This window comes from Bombina bombina, chromosome 5 (assembly GCF_027579735.1).
Source record: "Bombina bombina isolate aBomBom1 chromosome 5, aBomBom1.pri, whole genome shotgun sequence".
Classification (NCBI taxonomy): Eukaryota; Metazoa; Chordata; class Amphibia; order Anura; family Bombinatoridae; genus Bombina; species Bombina bombina.
The window spans coordinates 262,201,073-262,221,523 of NC_069503.1; the positions used below are offsets into that span (position 1 = coordinate 262,201,073).

At 38.9% G+C, this 20,451-nt stretch overlaps 1 protein-coding gene across 4 annotated transcripts in view; it reads left to right on the forward strand.

Annotated features, from left to right (window-relative positions):
* Nucleotides 1-20,451, forward strand: part of NSUN6 (NOP2/Sun RNA methyltransferase 6) — a 391,580-nt gene that overhangs the window by 204,707 nt on the left and 166,422 nt on the right. For all 4 annotated transcript variants that reach the window (XM_053713964.1, XM_053713965.1, XM_053713966.1 and 1 more), the window contains one exon: nucleotides 1,889-1,970. In XM_053713964.1, the coding sequence (XP_053569939.1) occupies nucleotides 1,889-1,970 (82 nt within the window). The remainder of the gene's footprint in view (nucleotides 1-1,888; nucleotides 1,971-20,451) is intronic.

The window sequence follows — 20,451 nt, forward strand, 5'->3', positions numbered from 1 at the left end:
TTATGCTTTCGCACTTTTGTCTTATCACCCCACTTCTTGGCTATGCGTTAAACTGATTTGTGGGTGTGGTGAGGGGTGTATTTATAGGCATTTTGAGGTTTGGGAAACTTTGCCCCTCCTGGTAGGAATGTATATCCCATATGTCACTAGCTCATGGACTCTTGCTAATATGAAAGAAATGAATTTATCAGGTAAGTTCTTACATAAATTATGTTTTTTCTCTCTTTTTCAGGCTTTTAAATTGGAAAGTTGCTTATAAATGCATGATCCGAGTCATGCAAGTTTCATTTTGACTTTACTGTTATTTTAACCCCTTGTGCCAATTGGAGATAGATCTACATCATACAGTACATAGCCCATATACATCTGACCTTCAGGCAGCCCATGCAATCTTGGTTGTCAATTAACAGGCAGAGCTACTGTTCCTGGGCTACAGGCATCTGCTTCATATGGTAATGGAGCATGATTGGTTCTCTGTCGTTATATGAAGGGAGATTGCCAGATTGTTACAGACAGTGACACAGTCTGTGTCACTTCCTGAAATGATCTCCGTTGATGCCGGTGGTAGGTGTGGGTGGAATGAAGGAAAGCGGGTGGGTAGCACAGTGATGGAGGAGGGAGGGAGTGGAAAGGAGCTGCTGCACCCTATCTACAGAAAATAAAGTTTGGAAGGGATAGGGAGGGAAAGCTAAATTACAGAAAAATGGGGAATCTGGGCAGGGGGAATCTACATAATGATGATAGGGAGGGAGAGGTAGGGGAGAACCCTACACTACAGAAATATAATAAATACATTTAAAAAAAACTATTAACTGGTTAATGACATACATTTGCCAGTACCTTAGATGGCTGAGGGGAGGGTTAGAGAACTGTTTGGGAGGGAGGAGGAGGGAGGGTAAGGGGGGAGTATAAGGGGGGATCCTCACTGCAGAAAAGATATAAAATTAATTTATAAAAAAAAAAAAACTTCATACTGGCAGTCTGTCTGCTAGTACCTAAGATGGTTGTGGGGGGAGAGATTTGGGAGGGATCAACGGCAATCCTTACACTAGAATACTATTATCCTTGTCAGCTAACTAATTAACCCATTTACTGCTGGAAATTTCAGAAGTGTGGTGCACAACCGCAATTAGCATCCTCCTAATTACCACAAAGCAATGGCAAAGCCATGCATGCCTGCTATTTCTGAACAAAGGGGATCTCCGAGAATCTATAAAACTATTTGTCTTATGACTAGTAGTTGTGTGCAAATATTTTCAGTGAGAAACCCTAAATTGTATTTGGCGATAGTGTTAGGAAATAAACCAAAATGTGCCTAGATCAACACCTTGGGTTGTCTACTAAAAAATATATAGTTTTGATAGGTAAATAAAAAACAAAGCTCTATTTCTCTTTAAATTGAGTGATGCAAAAATGCTAAAAATTCTTCTTTGGCCGTTTTTACTTTGAGATTCCCGCTAGTGAAGGGGTTAAATATGTTCAACTGATTATTTGTGATGGGCAACATTTTCCATCCTTTTTTTCTTTTCTTTTTTTCTTTTAACTTTTTTTTCCCCAACTAGTTAATAATACAGCTTCCCTATATAGATTACTGTGCCAGTGTGGGATATATTATGAAAAAAATATTTAGAAACACAGCATGTGTGGATCAATAAAAAGGAAGTCCAATTTAGAATCAGATAGCACATTTAGTTTTATTTTACAAAAACACAAAAACAGTAAAACAGTACCTGGGATACAATGACCTTGATAATAAATCTACAGGTTATGTGGGCTTATGGGTAAATATATATGCCTTTTTCTGCTATCAAACTTGGTTTGTATGTTGCAGTGTTTGATATTTTTTGTCATTCTTTCTGAAAATATAATTTCACATTCTATTTTGTAGGGACAAATGCATCAAAATGACAGAACCAGTGTACCTAAGCCCTTCCTTTAACAATGTTCTGTCTGATTATATATTCCTGCAGGCAAGTACCTCTTATTTGTTTTGAGAATATAATGTCATGTAGAGCAGAGTGATAAAGTAACAGAATGCTTCGTACATACACTAATTTACAGGTAACTGAAATTTACCTCCAAATACTTCTAACTTGTTTTTGGGAATTTATTCATTTTACATGGAAATGTCTGATCACAAGTCTGTGTTTTATCTATAAAGCTTTAGTACAGCTAGCAGTTTTTGTCATCCCAAAGCATCTATGTTTACATATGTTTTCCATTAGTGATCTTAAATGGTCCCTTTTAAATATTGTTTTTCCAGATTGAGTATGTGCGTCACACACTTTATGCACTCGCATAACCATACATTTTGTACACTCACTCATAAACTCTTGGTAGATCTGAAGAGAGACCTCATAGTATAGCAATTATAATCCCCCCCCTAGTACTTATGGTTAATTCCCTGGCTATAAGAGGATATGGACTAGCGCCTACTCAATTCCCTTAAAGCCTGAGGGGGGTGAAACCTAGTAACCACCAATAGAAATCGGCTAAAAAATGGAAATCCCCCAAGCGCCTACCAGACCGGAGGCAAAGGGATTGCAATCAATGAACAATAATAGTAAACAATGATAAAAAACACTTATTTAATAAACTTGAGCGAGTAAATACAGTAAATGTAATTCTTGGATCCATGAAGTAGAACAGTGTACAATATAAAACAATATAAAACAGTGTAGAACAATAAAAATAATAAAAACAATGGGTGTTAATAAAAGGCAATGGTATCTAAAACAATGGTAAGAAGCAAATGGAGTCAAATGAGATAAAGGGCTATCTGTGGATGCACATAAAATCACAGATATCACAGATACTTAGGTGAATGTGTCCAATTGAAGGTGTGAGTTCCAATGGTGGTAGGTCAGTGACCCAAATGTGTATTTGTGAAAGAAATCCTATAAAAACAGTGTCCAGAATAATGTTGAACGAATCCGGTAGGACAATAAAAAGTGTCAGTGCAAAAATTAAGAGTCAGTGCAAAATTAAGAAAAAAATATAAATGAAAAATATATATGAAAAATATAAAAAGATGCACTTGTGTAAATGACAATTACTAAAAAAAAAATTAAAAAATTTAGTGAAAGATTCGTGTGGAAAAATATTGATAATAAAAATAGTCACCCGGATCCTAATGGATCAAATATTGCTCGCAGACATCCCAAAGTGTTGCTGTATCCATAAGTGTGTAGATTGGAGAGATGTTGGGCCCACACGAGTGAACCAAATAGTCAGATACCAATATGTGAACCAGAGCGGCCCAGAAACGATATCCACCTAAAAATGTGAAAAAAATATATAGTGCAGATAACTCCAAATAAATGTTGCATAAATGGAATTAGGCTTACCAATAATCAGTCGACGCATTTCGGCCTTAGTATAGGCCTTTATCAAGACTGATTTAACTAAGAAATTTGTGTCCTTATAAGGAGTATATTAGCCAATGGTTGTGTGTAGATTTTTGCGCCAAAATAGGCTCTGCCCACTTCCTATTAAGGTGTCTGATGGGTATGGGCAATGTTTAATGTTTTCCTATTCAGATGTCTAATGGGTAGTGATTTGGGAAATATATATGTAGTGTAGAAGATTCTATTTTTCAATAAGCTATATCTCAATAAGATAATTGGAATTATCGCCGGAATATGACTTCCAGTTTGGGAATACTGTCACTTTCGGTGTATCTAAGGCATATATATGGGGCATAAAATCATAATTCGGTTGAATATATATATGTGTAAGCTTTAAAACTTGTCTAAATACCACAATCAGATGGATGTTGAAAAGAATGTGTGAAAGAGATAATTGTTTCCACATATAAAATTGCCACTGTAGTATCACTTCCGGTTTCGGAAAGCTATGATGCCATTTCTGGTTTATAGAATATGGATTGTGCATTAATCCAGACCATAGTATGAACGTGGGCTGATAAATAATAATAAATCTGTTAGCTCAAGAATTATCTGAATGAGAAATGGAAAAAATATCTAAAGAATTATTTCTAGATGGTAAAATTACAGCATATATATATATACACATACACACAAACACACACATACTGTATGTATTGTGCTGTTATGCCATGCCTCCTACAAACTACCCCTGCACTGGAAGTAAAAAACAAGCAAAGTTTAAAAAATATGTCATACTGTTGTCAGTCTGCCGTGGCACACCTGAGGATCTCTCACTGCACACTAGTGTGCCACGGCACACTGGTTGAAAAACACTGGTTTGGACTACACATCATAGAGGAACGAGTGTATGAGTATGGGCTGATATTGCCCAAAATCGTAACGTCACTTCCAGTGTCATATCTTAACAAACAGTGCAACAGTATTTTAAGTAACTAACAGGCTTGTTATGGAGATAGGCGCCTGAATCAAATTAGTTACAAGACTAAATTTGGACAATATAACTTTAGAACAAATTGGGCCGATTACCGGCTCAGTCTATTGGTCGTGACGTCACGACAGAAAATGGCGACGCTATTGGTGGTTAGTAGGTGGGAGGACAAACCTGACCACTATGCTAATGGAGCTTTAAGATAAAGGGGGCAGAGGTTTAGGCATGTTCATAAGTGGGTGAAAGTTGTAGGAGATTTCCAATGTCTAGAATTAAAGAATAAAAATTTGAAATAGAAGTAAACGTCAAGGAAAAGCATCAGGACTAATTCCATAGTGTGTGCAAGGGTCCAGAGAATGTCTAACTTTGTGGATACATATTATTTGTGTGACAATGGAGGGGACTGATGTAGATAGTTGGTCAGATGAGGTATTCACATGGCAGTGTCCTTACAGTAATATATACCCATAAGGATATAGACCTTCACTACATTAAAGAATAAAATATAGATGCATACATATCTAAGCACATGGTGACATAAGATAAATGTAACCTAAATGGTGACCTATTAGGAAGATGAGTGGACCACACATTGGTACTATCCCTTGGTTAAAGAACTTAGGGCTTTAACCATGATGTTAGATTATGTGGAAAGCATCAATATTCACTTAGCTAAAAGGGATGCGGATATCTTAATAAGTGTATTTTTTGAGAAGTTGGAGGATGGCAAGAGGAATATCCACAGGCCTGGAATGGTCCTGGTATAGAGGTATTTTAAAATTTTGGCAGGAGTTATGTGATCTTAAAAAGGTGGGAGAAGTCCTCCTTGTTATTGAGTCCCTTGGGATGGAGACAATCCAAAGTGAAAATCCATTTGGATTCAGTAATTAGTAATTTCTTCTCGAAGTTACCTCCTCTCCATCCTTTACTGACCTTTTGAATACCCATAAAGGTCAGGTATCTGATATTCCCCTTGTGTTTCAAGGTAAAGTGTTTATAAAAAGATGTTTCCTTATTGAATTTTTCAATTAGCAACAGGTGTTCGCGTATCCTGTCTCTTAAAGGTCTCGTCGTTTGGCCCACATATTGTAGGCCGCATGGGCATTGTAGCATATATACAATCCCTTTGTCCTGACATTGTATCATGTTGTGAATCTTATGTGTCACCCCTGTATTATGACATTTGAATGTTGTAGATTTAATTCCACATTTGCATGCCTTACAGGACGGACAAGGGAAGAATCCTTTGATCCTCTTCCCAAAGACATATTTTACTCCAATAGTTTCTTTCTTATATATACTCGGTGCGATCTTGTTTCTCAGGTTTTTGGTTTTTCTATATATGAATCTCTTAGTTTGGGAGGTAATTTCTCACCAATTAGCTCATCTTCCTTCAGGAGTGCCCAATGTTTATTATTCTCAATATATATATTCTTAATGATATTTCTGTTCTGACTATATTCAGTAATCATTGGAATGTCAAGAAGGTCGCTCTTCTCCTCTTTTGTTTTCATTTTGTATTTAATTAGATCGGTGTGTTTAATCTTTCTTATCTTTGATATTTCTTGATCCAACATCCTTTCGGTATATCCTCTCTCTAGGAACTTCGATTTAATTACTTGGGACTGTTCTTCCCACTTCTCATGAGTTGAGCAATTCTTCCTCATTCTGAGCAGCTGCCCTTTTGGTATGTTTTTCTTCCAGGTGTTATGATGGCAGCTCATCATGTGGATGTAGTTGTTGCTATCCACTTCTTTAAAGTGTGTAGAGGTTTCTATCTTTCCTTCATTGATCTTTATCTTTAGGTCTAGGAAGGTTATTTCTGTATTGCTCCATTCATACCTGAATTTCAAGTTTAAGTTGTTATTTATCACTTCAATAGTGAAATCCAGATCTTCCTTAGTCCCCTTCCATACCATAAGGATGTCGTCGATGTACCGACGGTAGAGGACCAAGTCCGCGCTCGCTGGGCAGGATTCCCAAAAAATGTGTTCCCACCTCCCCATGTAGAGGTTCGCATAGCTTGGCGCGAACCTGGTCCCCATAGCCGTGCCACAGACTTGTTGGTAGTAGATTCCATTATCATAGAAGTAGTTGTGATTCAGAATGAATCTGATACTTTCCAATATGAAATCCATCTGGTCTGTTGGCATTTCGGGATCTTTTGCAAGAAAGAATTCTACCGCTTCTATCCCTTGTTGGTGTGGGATGCTGGTATACAGGGATGCGACGTCACATGTAACCATGATGAATTCTTCTTCCCAAACTACTTCTTCCAGTAGATTCAATACCTGGGTTGAGTCTTTAAGATAGGATGGGAGCTGTCTTACGTACTTCTGTAAATTCAGATCCACGTATTCGGATAGATTGCTACTTAGGGAGCCGATCCCAGATATTATTGGTCTCCCTGGTGGACTCTGAAGAGACTTATGAATCTTCGGAAGATGGTGCATCACTGGAGTGATAGGGTAGTCTACATTGATATAGCTGAATTCTTTCTTGTTCAAGATTCCTAGTTCTTTTGCTCCGTTTAGCATGTTCACTAGTTCTCTGTTATATATTTCCACTGGGTTTGCTGGTAATCTCCTATAAGTGTTCTGGTCACCGAGGATCCTCTCATTTTCTTTTCTATAGTCACTCTCATTGAGGATGACAATGCCTTCCCCTTTATCTGCTGGCTTGATTATTATATTATGTTTTTTCTCCAAATTTGTGATTGTTCTAATCTGTCGGTCCGTGAGATTATGTTTCTTAATCTTCAATTTCTTTGGTTGTAGATCCCTTATTTCTTTACATACGATGGTCTCGAAGGCTTCGATTGCCGTTCCTTTGCTGTTAGTCGGATAGAATACTGACTTGGGTTTTAGCCCAGTATGTATGTAGGGATCTCCCTCTTCTATGACAGTTTGTTTCTTTGATGCCCAGATCGATTTCTCTATTGGTGATTTAGAAAAAAACCTCTTAAGAGTGAGTTTTCTAATAAATTCCTTTACATTGATGAAAGTTTCGAATTTATCAAGGCTCCTAGTGGGTGCAAATGACAGCCCAAATTGTAGAATAGTTGTCTCATCTTTTGTCAATGTATAGCTGCTCAGATTGAAGATGCCATTAGTACTCTTCTGGCTTTCTGTATCAGTCGTGTTTGAGTCAGATTTTTTCTTTACTTTGACCCCTCCTCTACTTCCTCTATGGGTCTTCTTCCTGTTCGTGAGGACATCGGCTCTTCCCGTTCCACAGTCATTTGTGATCTCGGGAATCTCTCTTTGTAGTGAGTGTGATCCACTCCTAAAAAAGGAGAAGATGATGATTCTACTCCAGCATTAGTAGGGTTTACATGATTACTTTGTGGTTCCATCCTTCTTATACGTTGCTGAGTGTTTCATATTTCTTGGAGATTCTCCAAAAGCACAGAGTTAGTTACATTTATCTTATGTCACCATGTGCTTAGATATGTTTACATCTATATTTTAATCTTTAATGTTGTGAAGGTCTATATCCTTATGGGTATATATTACTGTAAGGACACTGCCATGTGAATACCTCATCTGACCAACTATCTACATCAGTCCCCTCCATTGTCACACAAATAATATGTATCCACAAAGTTAGACATTCTCTGGACCCTTGCACACACTATGGAATTTGTCCTGATGCTTTTCCTTGACGTTTACTTCTATTTCAAATTTTTATTCTTTAATTCTACACATTGGAAATCTCCTACAACTTTCACCCACTTACGAACATGCCTAAACCTCTGCCCCCTTTATCTTAAAGCTCCATTAGCATAGTGGTCAGGTTTGTCCTCCCACATACTAACCACCAATAGCGTCGGCATTTTCTGTTGTGACGTCACGACCAATAGACTGAGCCGGTAATCGGCCCAATTTGTTCTAAAGTTATATTGTCCAAATTTAGTCTTGTAACTAATTTGATTAAGGCGCCTATCTCCATTACAAGCCTGTTAGTTACTTAAAATACTGTAGCACTGTCTAATAAGATATGACACTGGAAGTGACGTTATGATTTTGGGCAATATCAGCCCATACTCATACACTCGTTCCTCTATGATGTGTAGTCTAAACAACTACCGATATGGGACATATTATGACTGGAGTCCCATATGTGACACCTTTCATTGCCCCATCCCTAGTCTATTCAGCTATTGTTTGTGTCTTTAATATGTCAAGTTGGTTTTATTGTATTTTTCTCTTGGATTTTACTATCCTCTATATATCTTTGTTATAAGCTTAATTTTATTATATGCTCAATTATTCACACACACACAATCTGGTTTGAAAATCTTTATTGTACTTGACATATTTCACTCGACATATTTATATCTGATTAATCACAAGCTAAGATGGGTCCCTCTAGATATTCATATATCACCTGGTTCACATCAATAATATTTATAAACTATTTACACTGTGACATTAGAAATATGTCCAGCATTGTTTTTTATATATTAGACATTAGAAATATGTCCAGCATTGTTTTCTATATAACGGCCACTAAAACCCGCTAAACCGGAAGTGACATCGCTCCCTTAACTATACCGGAAACAACATTCCGTAAGTTTTCATTTACACTAACACTCTTGTGTTCGATTTTCTATTAATACATGTCCATATTACATTGTGGATTAATGCTTTATATATATTGTGGATTAATGCTCTATATAGCTCTAAGTTTACCTCCGATACAAACCGGAAGTGTTACCACATTCTGCCGCAACCGGAAGTGATATCACAATGGTAATTTTACCATCTGGAAATAATTCTTTAGATATTTTTTCCATTTCTCATTAAGATCATTCTTGAGCTAACAGATTTATTATTATTTATCAGCCCACGTTCATACTATGGTCTGGATTAATGCACAATCCATATTTTATAAACCGGAAATGGCATCATAGCTTGCCGAAACCGGAAGTGATACTACGGTGGAAATTTTATATGTGGAAACAATTCTCTCTTTCACACATTCTTTCAACATCCAGCTGATTGTGGTATTTAGACAAGTTTTAAAGCTTACACATATATATATATATATTCAACCGAATTATGATTTTATGCCCCATATATATGCCTTAGATACACCGGAAGTGACAGTATTCCCAAACCGGAAGTCATATTCCGGCGATAATTCCAATTATCTTATTGAGATATAGCTTATTGAAAAATAGAATCTTCTACACTACATATATATTTCCCAAATCACTATATCTAAGTCTTTATAGGTTATCCATCTTCTACAATAGTGTATAAAGGATTATTATCAATAAACATTGCCCATACCCATTAGACATCTGAATAAGAAAACATTAAACATTGCCCATACCCATCAGACACCTTAATAGGAAGTGGGCGGAGCCTATTTTGGCGCAAAAATCTACACACAATCATTGGCTAATATACTCCTTATAAGGACACAAATTTCTTAGTTAAATCAGTCTTGATAAAGGCCTATACTAAGGCCGAAACGCGTCGACTGATTATTGGTAAGCCTAATTCCATTTATGCAACATTTATTTGGAGTTATCTGCACTATATATTTTTTTCACATTTTTAGGTGGATATCGTTTCTGGGCCGCTCTGGTTCACATATTGGTATCTGACTATTTGGTTCACTTGTGTGGGCCCAACATCTCTCCAATCTACACACTTATGGATACAGCAACACTTTGGGATGTCTTCGAGCAATATTTGATCCATTAGGATCCGGGTGACTATTTTTATTATCACTTTTTTTTCCACACAAATCTTTCACTAAATTTTTGAAAGTTTTTTGAGTAATTGTCATTTACACAAGTGCATCTTTTTATATTTTTCATATATATTTTTCATTTATATTTTTCATTTGGATTTCCTATTTTTTTCTTAATTTTGCACTGACACTTAATTTTTGCACTGACACTTTTTATTGTCCTACCGGATTCCTTCAACATTATTCTGGACACTGTTTTTATAGGATTTCTTTCACAAATACACATTTGGGTCACTGACCTACCACCAATGGAACTCACACCTTCAATTGGACACATTCACCTAAGTATCTGTGATAACTGTGATTTTATGTGCATCCACAGATAGCCCTTTATCTCATTTGACTCCATTTGCTTCTTACCATTGTTTTAGATACCATTGCCTTTTATTAACACCCATTGTTTTTATTATTTTTTATTTTTATTGTTCTACACTGTTTTATATTGTTTTATATTGTACACTGTTCTACTTCATGGATCCATGAATTACATTTACTGTATTTACTCGCTCAAGTTTATTAAATAAGTGTTTTTTATCATTGTTTACTATTATTGTTCATTGATTGCAATCCCTTTGCCTCCGGTCTGGTAGGCGCTTGGGGGATTTACATTTTTTGTTAATTCCCTGGCTGCCAGAGGGTTTATTTAGTAGTTAGAGTAGTTTCCTGGTATCTATTTTACTGCCTGTTCATAATTATTTACGCTTTTAAATTAGCATTTGGTGTATGTAATATATGTATTATGATGTGCCTGTTGAACCCTGAACCATATGTGACGCACTGACCTAGAGATATACAGAGATATATACAGTGCTCTACACAGAATATGTTGACACTCTAGTTATGAAGTAGCCGGGGATGTCGTACTTCTATTATAACGTTATCTGTTACATAAGCTATACAAAGTGCAAATAAATTGCATCATTTAACATAAATTGATATATTGATAATCAGTGCAACAAACATTGAAAAATATAATAATATTAGGTACATTTAACTTAATTTTGGCTTAAATTTTAGCCGGATGGTCCGTAAGATTAGCCAGGCAGTGGGTTTGTTAAATAGTTTGTGGGGAAGACATTGAATAGACATTAGATCCATTCAGATCAGGCAGAATTAGGCCAGTAACAGAGAAGAGGAGCACTGTTTATATGTGGGATTAGACTGTTAAGTGCAAGGCCTGGTAAAAAGTTGTGAAGTGCATGGCTGACCTCATCTAAGCTGAATTAATCATGAAATGCCTTACGGTAACCACTAAGTGCTCCAAATTTAACTAAAAGTATTGTTTTACTGCTTTGAGACTTGTAAGTATGTTTCCATATTTAAAGGGCCTTTATAGTCAAAAAATTACATACAGTACTCTAATTTCTATGTAATTTTAAAACTACCTTCTTTGCAGCACTTGGGAGCTGCAGAACACTGTGGTTCCAAGTGAACAATTGGCGCTAACCGAATCGCAACTAGCCCTACTGATTGGGTCAGCTCCAGTTTCCACTCAGGACCAGTAGTGCTCTGCGGTACTTTAACTATGTTTTTCACCCCATTGCAGGTTAAAATGTAGAGGTGCAGGCTTGCTAGTTTTAAAATGTGCATACTCTTATGAATAAGAGCATCTAGCACAAAAGAGCAGTAAGATTGAGACAGTTATTAACGCATTTTCCTAGTGGGGGCAAAAAAAATATCCATATTGAGAGACCCAATATCACCACTTCCAAAAGTTTTGTTGACGATGGTAACGTCATTCATTTTGTTGCACACGTTTTAAATTATCCTACTAAAATTTCTTTCAGTTGACTGATTTTTTTAATATATTTAAAGGTTTAGAAGAATCGGTTTCAATATAGCATTACAAAACACACGGATCGTTTTTAATATGCAATAATGTCAATAGCAACTCACTTTTATTTCAAAACGAAGCCTCTACTATTTAGAAAAATATATATAATATTCTTCAATGTGAAGTTTTCAAAGACGGCCCTCAAATTATATTTAAATGAATGAACCTGGTGCACACCCCTAAGGCATGCTCAGTTCTTCTATACGGCTCACTCATGCGCACTGCCTGCCATCTTTGAAGACTTTTGCCAGGTCTTTTGAAGATCTTAGCACATGCGTAATGCTTACATGCCAAACCGGTGTTCTGTCGAGAACTGCAATTCATAGAAAACTGCAATCTGACGTAACTTCCGGCCAGTCTTCTATTTTAATATCTGTTTTTCCTCTGTCTGTGAACTGCAATTAATCGAAAACTGCAATCTGACATAACTTTTGGTGAGTCTTCTATTTTAATATCTGTTTTACCTCTGTCTGGTGGGCGCACCGCCGATCCTCTGGCATACACCCCAAGTAAACCTTGGAGAATGAGGTTTACAAGGAGGGCAAAGCCAAAATAGATAGTGAAGATAGGCGATTACAGTGCCCATCTGATTGGTTGTGAATACTGTCACTAACTGCACACGGACCAATCAGATGTATGGAATTACGGAAGTGAAGTCAGATTGCAGTTTTCGATGAATTGCAGTTCTCAACATTACAGGTGTTTTGAAAGAATTGTTGTCACGTGACCACCAGCATAGTGATGTAGGCGAAAAAGATCCTTGTCCGAGTACACATGCGTTAGACTAACGATATTCAGAGTACATGAGTGATTACGTCATTGATAGAACCCTTGTGGGTTCGAAAATGCACCCGCTTTTGACAGAAGACGGGAGGTTTTGGATCAAAGTTTTATTATGACACCCTAAGCAATTAAATAATTATATATTTCTTTCATGTAATTGGCAAGAGTCCATGAGCTAGTGACGTATGGGATATACAATCCTACCAGGAGGAGCAAAGTTTCCCAAACCTCAAAATGCCTATAAATACACCCCTCACCACATCCACAATTTAGTTTTACAAACTTTGCCTCCTATGGAGGTGGTGAAGTAAGTTTGTGCTAAGATTTCTACGTTGATAGGCGCTTCTCAGCATTTTTGAAGCCCGATTCCTCTGAGTACAGTGAATGTCAGAGGGATGTGAAGGGAGTATCACCTATTGAATGCAATGGTTTTCCTCACGGGATCTATTTCATAGGTTCTCTTTTATCGGTCGTAGAGATTCATCTCCTACCTCCCTTTTCAGATCGACGAGATACTCTCATACTCCATTACCTCTACTGATAACCGTTTCAGTACTGGTTTGGCTATCTGCTATATGTGGATGGGTGTCTTTTAGTAAGTATGTTTTCATTACTTAATACACTCTCAGCTATGGTTTGGCACTTTATGTATTTATATAAAATTCTAAATATATGTATTGTACTTATATTTGCCATGATTCAGGTTTTCAGTATATTTCCTTTTTGCAGACTGTCAGTTTCATATCTGGGAAATGCTTTTTTATGAAAATGTATTTCTTACCTGGGGTAAAGTCTCTTTTTAAAATTGACTGTCTTTAAATTCGTGGGCAGAATTAGGCTTGCAAGGGCGCAAAATGCCAAAGTTTATTGCGTCATTCTTGGCGCAAGATTTTTTGGCGCAAAGTTACGTTCGTTGACGCAAAATTCGTAATTTCAGGCGTCTTAGTTGATGGCGAGTCCTTCACAAGGTTGCGTCATCTATGACGCGAGTGTGTCGTTTACAGACGTTTTTTAGCCAAAAAATATTTTCTCCTGTTAAGTGTAGTCAGTCCACGGGTCATCCATTACTTATGGGATTATAACTCCTCCCTAACAGGAAGTGCAAGAGGATCACCCAAGCAGAGCTGCCATATAGCTCCTCCCCTCTACGTCATATCCAGTCATTCTCTTGCACCTAACTAAAGATAGGACGTGTGAGAGGACTGTGGTGTGTTAAACTTAGTTTTTATTTCTTCAATCAAAAGTTTGTTATTTTAAACGGCACCGGAGTGTGTTGTTTGTTCTCAGGCAGCATTAGAAGAAGAATCTGCCTGAGTTTGTCTATGATCTTAGCGGTCGTAACTAAGATCCACTTGCTGTTCTCGGCCATTCTGAGGAGTGAGGTAACTTCAGAACAGGGGATAGCATGCAGGGCCCACCTGCAAGGAGGTATGTGCAGTAAATTATTTTCTAAGGAATGGAATTGACTGAGAAAATACTGCTAATACCGATGTAATGTAAGTGCAGCCTTAAATGCAGTAGTAGCGACTGGTATCAGGCTGATATGTATGTATGTATACTCTGAGGTATTTCTGGGGAATGGAATTTCACTAAGAAAATACTGTCAATATTAAAGTAATATTTGAGCCTGCACTGCAGTGAAAGCGACTAGCAGCAGGCTTATTAATAACACTTCAAAATTTTCAATTTTTAAAACGTTTACTGGCATGTTAATCGTTTTTTCTGAGGTACTTGGTGATAAAACTTTATGGGCATGATTTTTACCACATGGCTGTCGTTTTTTTCTGAATAAAAACAGTTTACTGAGCTTCCCCACTGTTGTAATATGAGTGGGAGGGGCCTATTTTAGCGCTTTATTGCGCAGTAAAAATTTAGTCACAGTCTTCTTATTTCTTCCTCCATGATCCAGGACGTCTCTACAGAGCCTAGGGGTCTCCAAAACTAGTTTTGAGGGAGGTAATCAGTCACAGCAGACCTGTGACAGTGTGTTTGACTGTGATAAAAACATTATTATTTCAACTGTTATCCGTTTTTGGGTATTAAGGGGTTAATCATCCTTTTGCTGGTGGGTGCAATCCTCTGCTAACTTTAAACATTTTCTGTTAAAATTTGGTTGTTTTAACATATTTGGTTCATTGTTAATTCAACTGTGTCACATTTTTATGTTTCTTAAAGGCGCAGTAGCGTTTTTTATATAGCTTGTAAATTTATTTAAAAGTTTTTTCCAAGTTTGCTAGTGTCATTGCTAGTCTGTTTAAACATGTCTGACACAGATGAATCTGTTTGTTCACTATGTTTAAAGGCCAATGTGGAGCCCAATAGAAATTTGTGCACTCAATGTATAGATGTTACTTTGAATAAAAGTCAAACTTTATATGTTAAAAAAATATCACCAGACAACGAGGGGGAAGTTATGCCGACTAACTCTCCTCACGTGGCAGTACCTTCGCCTCCCGCTCAGGAGGTGCGTGATATTGTGGCGCCAAGTACATCAGGGCGGCCCATACAAATCACTTTGCAAGACATGGCTAATGTTATGACTGAAGTACTATCTAAATTGCCAGAATTAAGAGGTAAACGCGATCACTCTGGGGTAAGAACAGAGTGCGCTGATAATAGTAGAGCCATGTCTGATACTGCGTCACAATTTGCAGAACATGAGGACGGAGAGCTTCATTCTGTGGGTGACGGATCTGATCCAAGTAAACTGGATTCAGAGATTTCAAATTTTAAATTTAAGCTTGAGAACCTCCGTGTATTACTAGGGGAGGTATTAGCGGCTCTGAATGATTGTAACACGGTTGCAATTCCAGAGAAAGTATGTAGGCTGGATAAATATTTTGCGGTACCGGCGTGTACTGACGTTTTTCCTATACCTAAAAGGCTTACAGAAATTGTTAACAAGGAGTGGGATAGACCCGGTGTGCCCTTTTCACCCCCTCCTATATTTAGAAAAATGTTTCCAATAGACACCACCACACGGGACCTATGGCAGACGGTCCCTAAGGTGGAGGGAGCAGTTTCTACTCTGGCTAAGCGCACCACTATCCCGGGGGAGGATAGCTGTGCTTTTTCAGATCCAATGGATAAAAAGTTAGAGGGTTACCTTAAGAAAATGTTTGTTCAGCAAGGTTTTATATTACAACCCCTTGCATGCATCGCGCCTGTCACTGCTGCGGCGGCATTCTGGTTTGAGTCTCTGGAAGAGACCCTTAGCACAGCTCCATTGGATGAGATTATGAACAAGCTTAAAGCCCTTAAGCTAGCTAATTCATTTATTTCTGATGCCGTAGTACACTTAACCAAACTTACGGCTAAGAACTCCGGATTCGCCATTCAAGCGCGCAGAGCGCTGTGGCTTAAATCCTGGTCAGCTGTGACTTCTAAATCTAAATGGCTTAATATTCCTTTCAAAGGGCAGACATTATTCGGGCCCGGCTTGAAAGAAATTATCGCTGACATTACTGGAGGTAAGGGCCATGCCCTGCCTCAAGACAGGGCCAAACCAAAGACTAAACAGTCTAATTTTCGTGCCTTTCGTAACTTCAAGGCAGGAGCAGCATCAACTTCCTCCGCTCCAAGGCAGGAAGGAACTGTTGCTAGTTACAGACAGGGCTGGAAACCTAAACAGTCCTGGAACAAGGGCAAGCAGGCCAGAAAACCTGCTGCTGCCCCTAAGACAGCATGAAGTGAGGGCCCCCGATCCGGAAACGGATCTAGTGGGGGGCAGACTTTCTCTCTTCGCCCAGGCTTGGGCAAGAGATGTCCAGGATCCCTGGGCGTTGGAGATCATATCTCAGGGATATCTTCTGGATTAAAAGCTTCTTCTCCACAAGGGAGATTTCATCTTTCAAGGTTATCAGCAAACCAGATAAAGAAAGAGGCGTTTCTACGCTGTGTACAAGAACTCTTACTAATGGGAGTGATCCACCCAGTTCCGCGGTCGGAACACGGGCAAGGATTCTATTCAAATCTGTTTGTGGTTCCCAAAAAAGAGGGAACCTTCAGACCAATCTTGGACTTAAAGATCCTAAACTAATTCCTAAGAGTTCCATCGTTCAAAATGGAAACTATTCGAACCATCTTACCCATGATCCAAGAGGGTCAGTACATGACCACAGTGGATTTAAAGGATGCCTACCTTCACATACCGATTCACAAGGATCATTACCGGTATCTAAGATTTGCCTTCCTAAACAGGCATTACCAGTTTGTAGCTCTTCCCTTCGGGTTAGCTACGGCTCCAAGAATCTTTACAAAGGTTCTGGGCTCTCTTCTGGCGGTACTAAGACCGCGAGGCATAGCGGTAGCTCCGTACCTAGACGGCATTCTGATACAAGCGTCAAGTTTTCAAACTGCCAAGTCTCATACAGAGTTAGTTCTGGCATTTCTAAGGTCGTATGGGTGGAAGGTGAACGTAGAAAAGAGTTCTCTATTGCCACTCACAAGAGTTCCCTTTCTAGGGACTCTTATAGATTCTGTAGAAATGAAAATTTACCTGACGGAGGACAGGTTATCAAAACTTCTAAATGCTTGCCGTGTCCTTCAGTCCATTCAACAGCCGTCAGTGGCTCAGTGCATGGAGGTTATCGGCTTAATGGTAGCGGCAATGGACATAGTACCATTTGCGCGCCTGCATCTCAGACCGCTGCAATTGTGCATGCTAAGTCAGTGGAATGGGGATTACTCAGATTTGTCCCCTCTGCTAAATCTGGATCAAGAGACCAGTGATTCTCTTCTATGGTGGCTTTCTCGGCCACATCTGTCCAAGGGGATGCCCTTCCGCAGGCCAGATTGGACGATTGTAACAACAGACGCCAGCATTCTAGGTTGGGGCGCAGTCTGGAATTCCCTGAAGGCTCAGGGATCATGGACTCAGGAGGAGAGACTCCTTCCAATAAACATTCTGGAATTAAGAGCAATTTTCAATGCTCTTCTGGCTTGGCCTCAGTTAGCAACTCTGAGGTTCATCAGGTTTCAGTCGGACAACATCACGACTGTGGCTTACATCAACCATCAAGGAGGAACAAGGAGTTCCCTAGCGATGATGGAAGTCTCAAAGATAATTCGCTGGGCAGAGTCTCACTCTTGCCACCTGTCAGCGATCCACATCCCAGGTGTGGAGAACTGGGAGGCGGATTTTCTAAGTCGCCAGACCTTTCATCCGGGGGAGTGGGAACTTCATCCGGAGGTGTTTGCCCAACTGCTTCATCATTGGGGCAAACCAGATCTGGATCTCATGGCGTCTCGCCAGAACGCCAAGCTTCCTTGTTACGGATCCAGGTCCAGGGACCCGGGAGCGGTGCTGATAGATGCTCTGACAGCACCTTGGGTCTTCAACATGGCTTATGTGTTTCCACCTTTCCCGATGCTTCCTCGATTGATTGCCAGGATCAAACAGGAGAGAGCATCGGTGATTCTAATAGCGCCTGCGTGGCCACGCAGGACCTGGTATGCAGATCTAGTGGACATGTCGTCCTGTCCACCATGGTCTCTGCCTCTGAGACAGGACCTTCTGATTCAGGGTCCTTTCAAACATCCAAATCTAATTTCTCTGAGGCTGACTGCATGGAGATTGAACGCTTGATTCTATCAAAGCGTGGATTCTCGGAGTCAGTGATTGATACCTTAATACAGGCTAGGAAACCTGTTACCAGGAAAATTTACCATAAAATATGGCGTAAATACTTATATTGGTGCGAATCCAAGAGTTACTCATGGAGTAAGTTTAGGATTCCTAGGATATTGTCTTTTCTACAAGAAGGTTTAGAAAAGGGTTTATCTGCTAGTTCGTTAAAGGGACAGATTTCAGCTCTGTCTATCCTTTTACACAAACGTCTGGCAGAAGTTCCAGACGTTCAGGCTTTTTGTCAGGCTTTGGCTAGGATTAAGCCTGTGTTTAAGACTGTTGCTCCGCCGTGGAGCTTAAACTTAGTTCTTAACGTTCTGCAAGGTGTTCCGTTTGAACCCCTTCATTCCATCAATATCAAGCTGTTATCTTGGAAAGTTCTGTTTTTAATGGCTATTTCCTCGGCTCGAAGAGTCTCTGAGTTATCGGCCTTACATTGTGATTCTCCTTATCTGATTTTTCATTCAGACAAGGTAGTTCTGCGTACTAAACCTGGGTTCTTACCTAAGGTAGTCACTAACAAGAATATCAATCAAGAGATTGTTGTTCCATCATTGTGCCCTAACCCTTCTTCAAAGAAGGAACGACTTTTGCACAATCTGGACGTCGTCCGTGCCCTGAAATTTTATTTGCAGGCAACTAAAGATTTTCGTCAAACTTCTTCCCTGTTTGTCGTTTATTCTGGACAGAGGAGAGGTCAAAAAGCTTCGGCTACCTCTCTCTCTTTTTGGCTTCGTAGCATAATACGTTTAGCCTATGAGACTGCTGGACAGCAGCCTCCTGAAAGGATTACAGCTCATTCTACTAGAGCTGTGGCTTCCACTTGAGCCTTTAAGAATGATGCCTCTGTTGAACAGATTTTCAAGGCTGCAACTTGGTCTTCACTTCACACTTTTTCAAAATTTTACAAATTTGACACTTTTGCTTCTTCGGAGGCTGTTTTTGGGAGAAAGGTTCTACAGGCAGTGGTTCCTTCCGTGTAAAGATCCTGCCTGTCCCTCCCGTCATCCGTGTACTTTTAGCTTTGGTATTGGTATCCCATAAGTAATGGATGACCCGTGGACTGACTACACTTAACAGGAGAAAATATAATTTATGCTTACCTGATAAATTCATTTCTCCTGTAGTGTAGTCAGTCCACGGCCCGCCCTGTTTTTTACGGCAGGTCTAAATTTTAATTAAACTCCAGTCACCACTGCACCCTATAGTTTCTCCTTTCTCGTATGGTTTCGGTCGAATGACTGGATATGACGTAGAGGGGAGGAGCTATGTAGCAGCTCTACTTGGGTGATCCTCTTGCACTTCCTGTTAGGGAGGAGTTATAATCCCATAAGTAATGGATGACCGGTGGACTGACTACACTACAGGAGAAATGAATTTATCAGGTAAGCATAAATTATATTTTTCTGTTTGTTGTGCGTCATACTTGGCGCCAAATATTTTAATTATTTAAGATCCCATTCCTGTTTTCCTCTTGTTTTTTCTATGTCAGAGGGCTTTTCTGTTTGCATTTTTTCCCATTCCTGAAACTGCCATATAAGGATATTGATCATTTTGCTTTATATGTTGCTTTTCTCTTACATTTGCAAGATCAATCTGATCCTGTCTCAGAATTCACTGTTGGATCCCTGCTGCCTGATAACAGTTCTACCAAAGCTAAGTGCATTTGTTGTAAACTTGTGGAGATTATACCTCCAGCTGTGGTTTGTAATAGTTGTCATGATAAACTTTTACATGCAGAAAATGTATCCATCAGTAGTAGTTCATTACCGGTTGCTGTTCCCTCAACATCTAATGCACAAGATATACCTGTAAATTAAAAATAATTTATTTCTGATTCTATTCAGAAGGCTTTGTCTGCCATTCCGCCTTCTAATAAACGTAAAAGGTCTTTTAAAACTTCTCATAGAGTTGATTAAATTTCAAATGACCAGCAACATACTGATTTATCTTTCTCTGATGAGGATCTATCTGATTTAGAAGATCCTGCCTCAGATATTGACAGTGACAAATCCTCTTATTTTTGAAAAGTGTGGTGGGGGATGGTAGGAGTTATTCAGTAATTAGATGTTGTACCTATTATGTAAATCAGAGAAGGTAT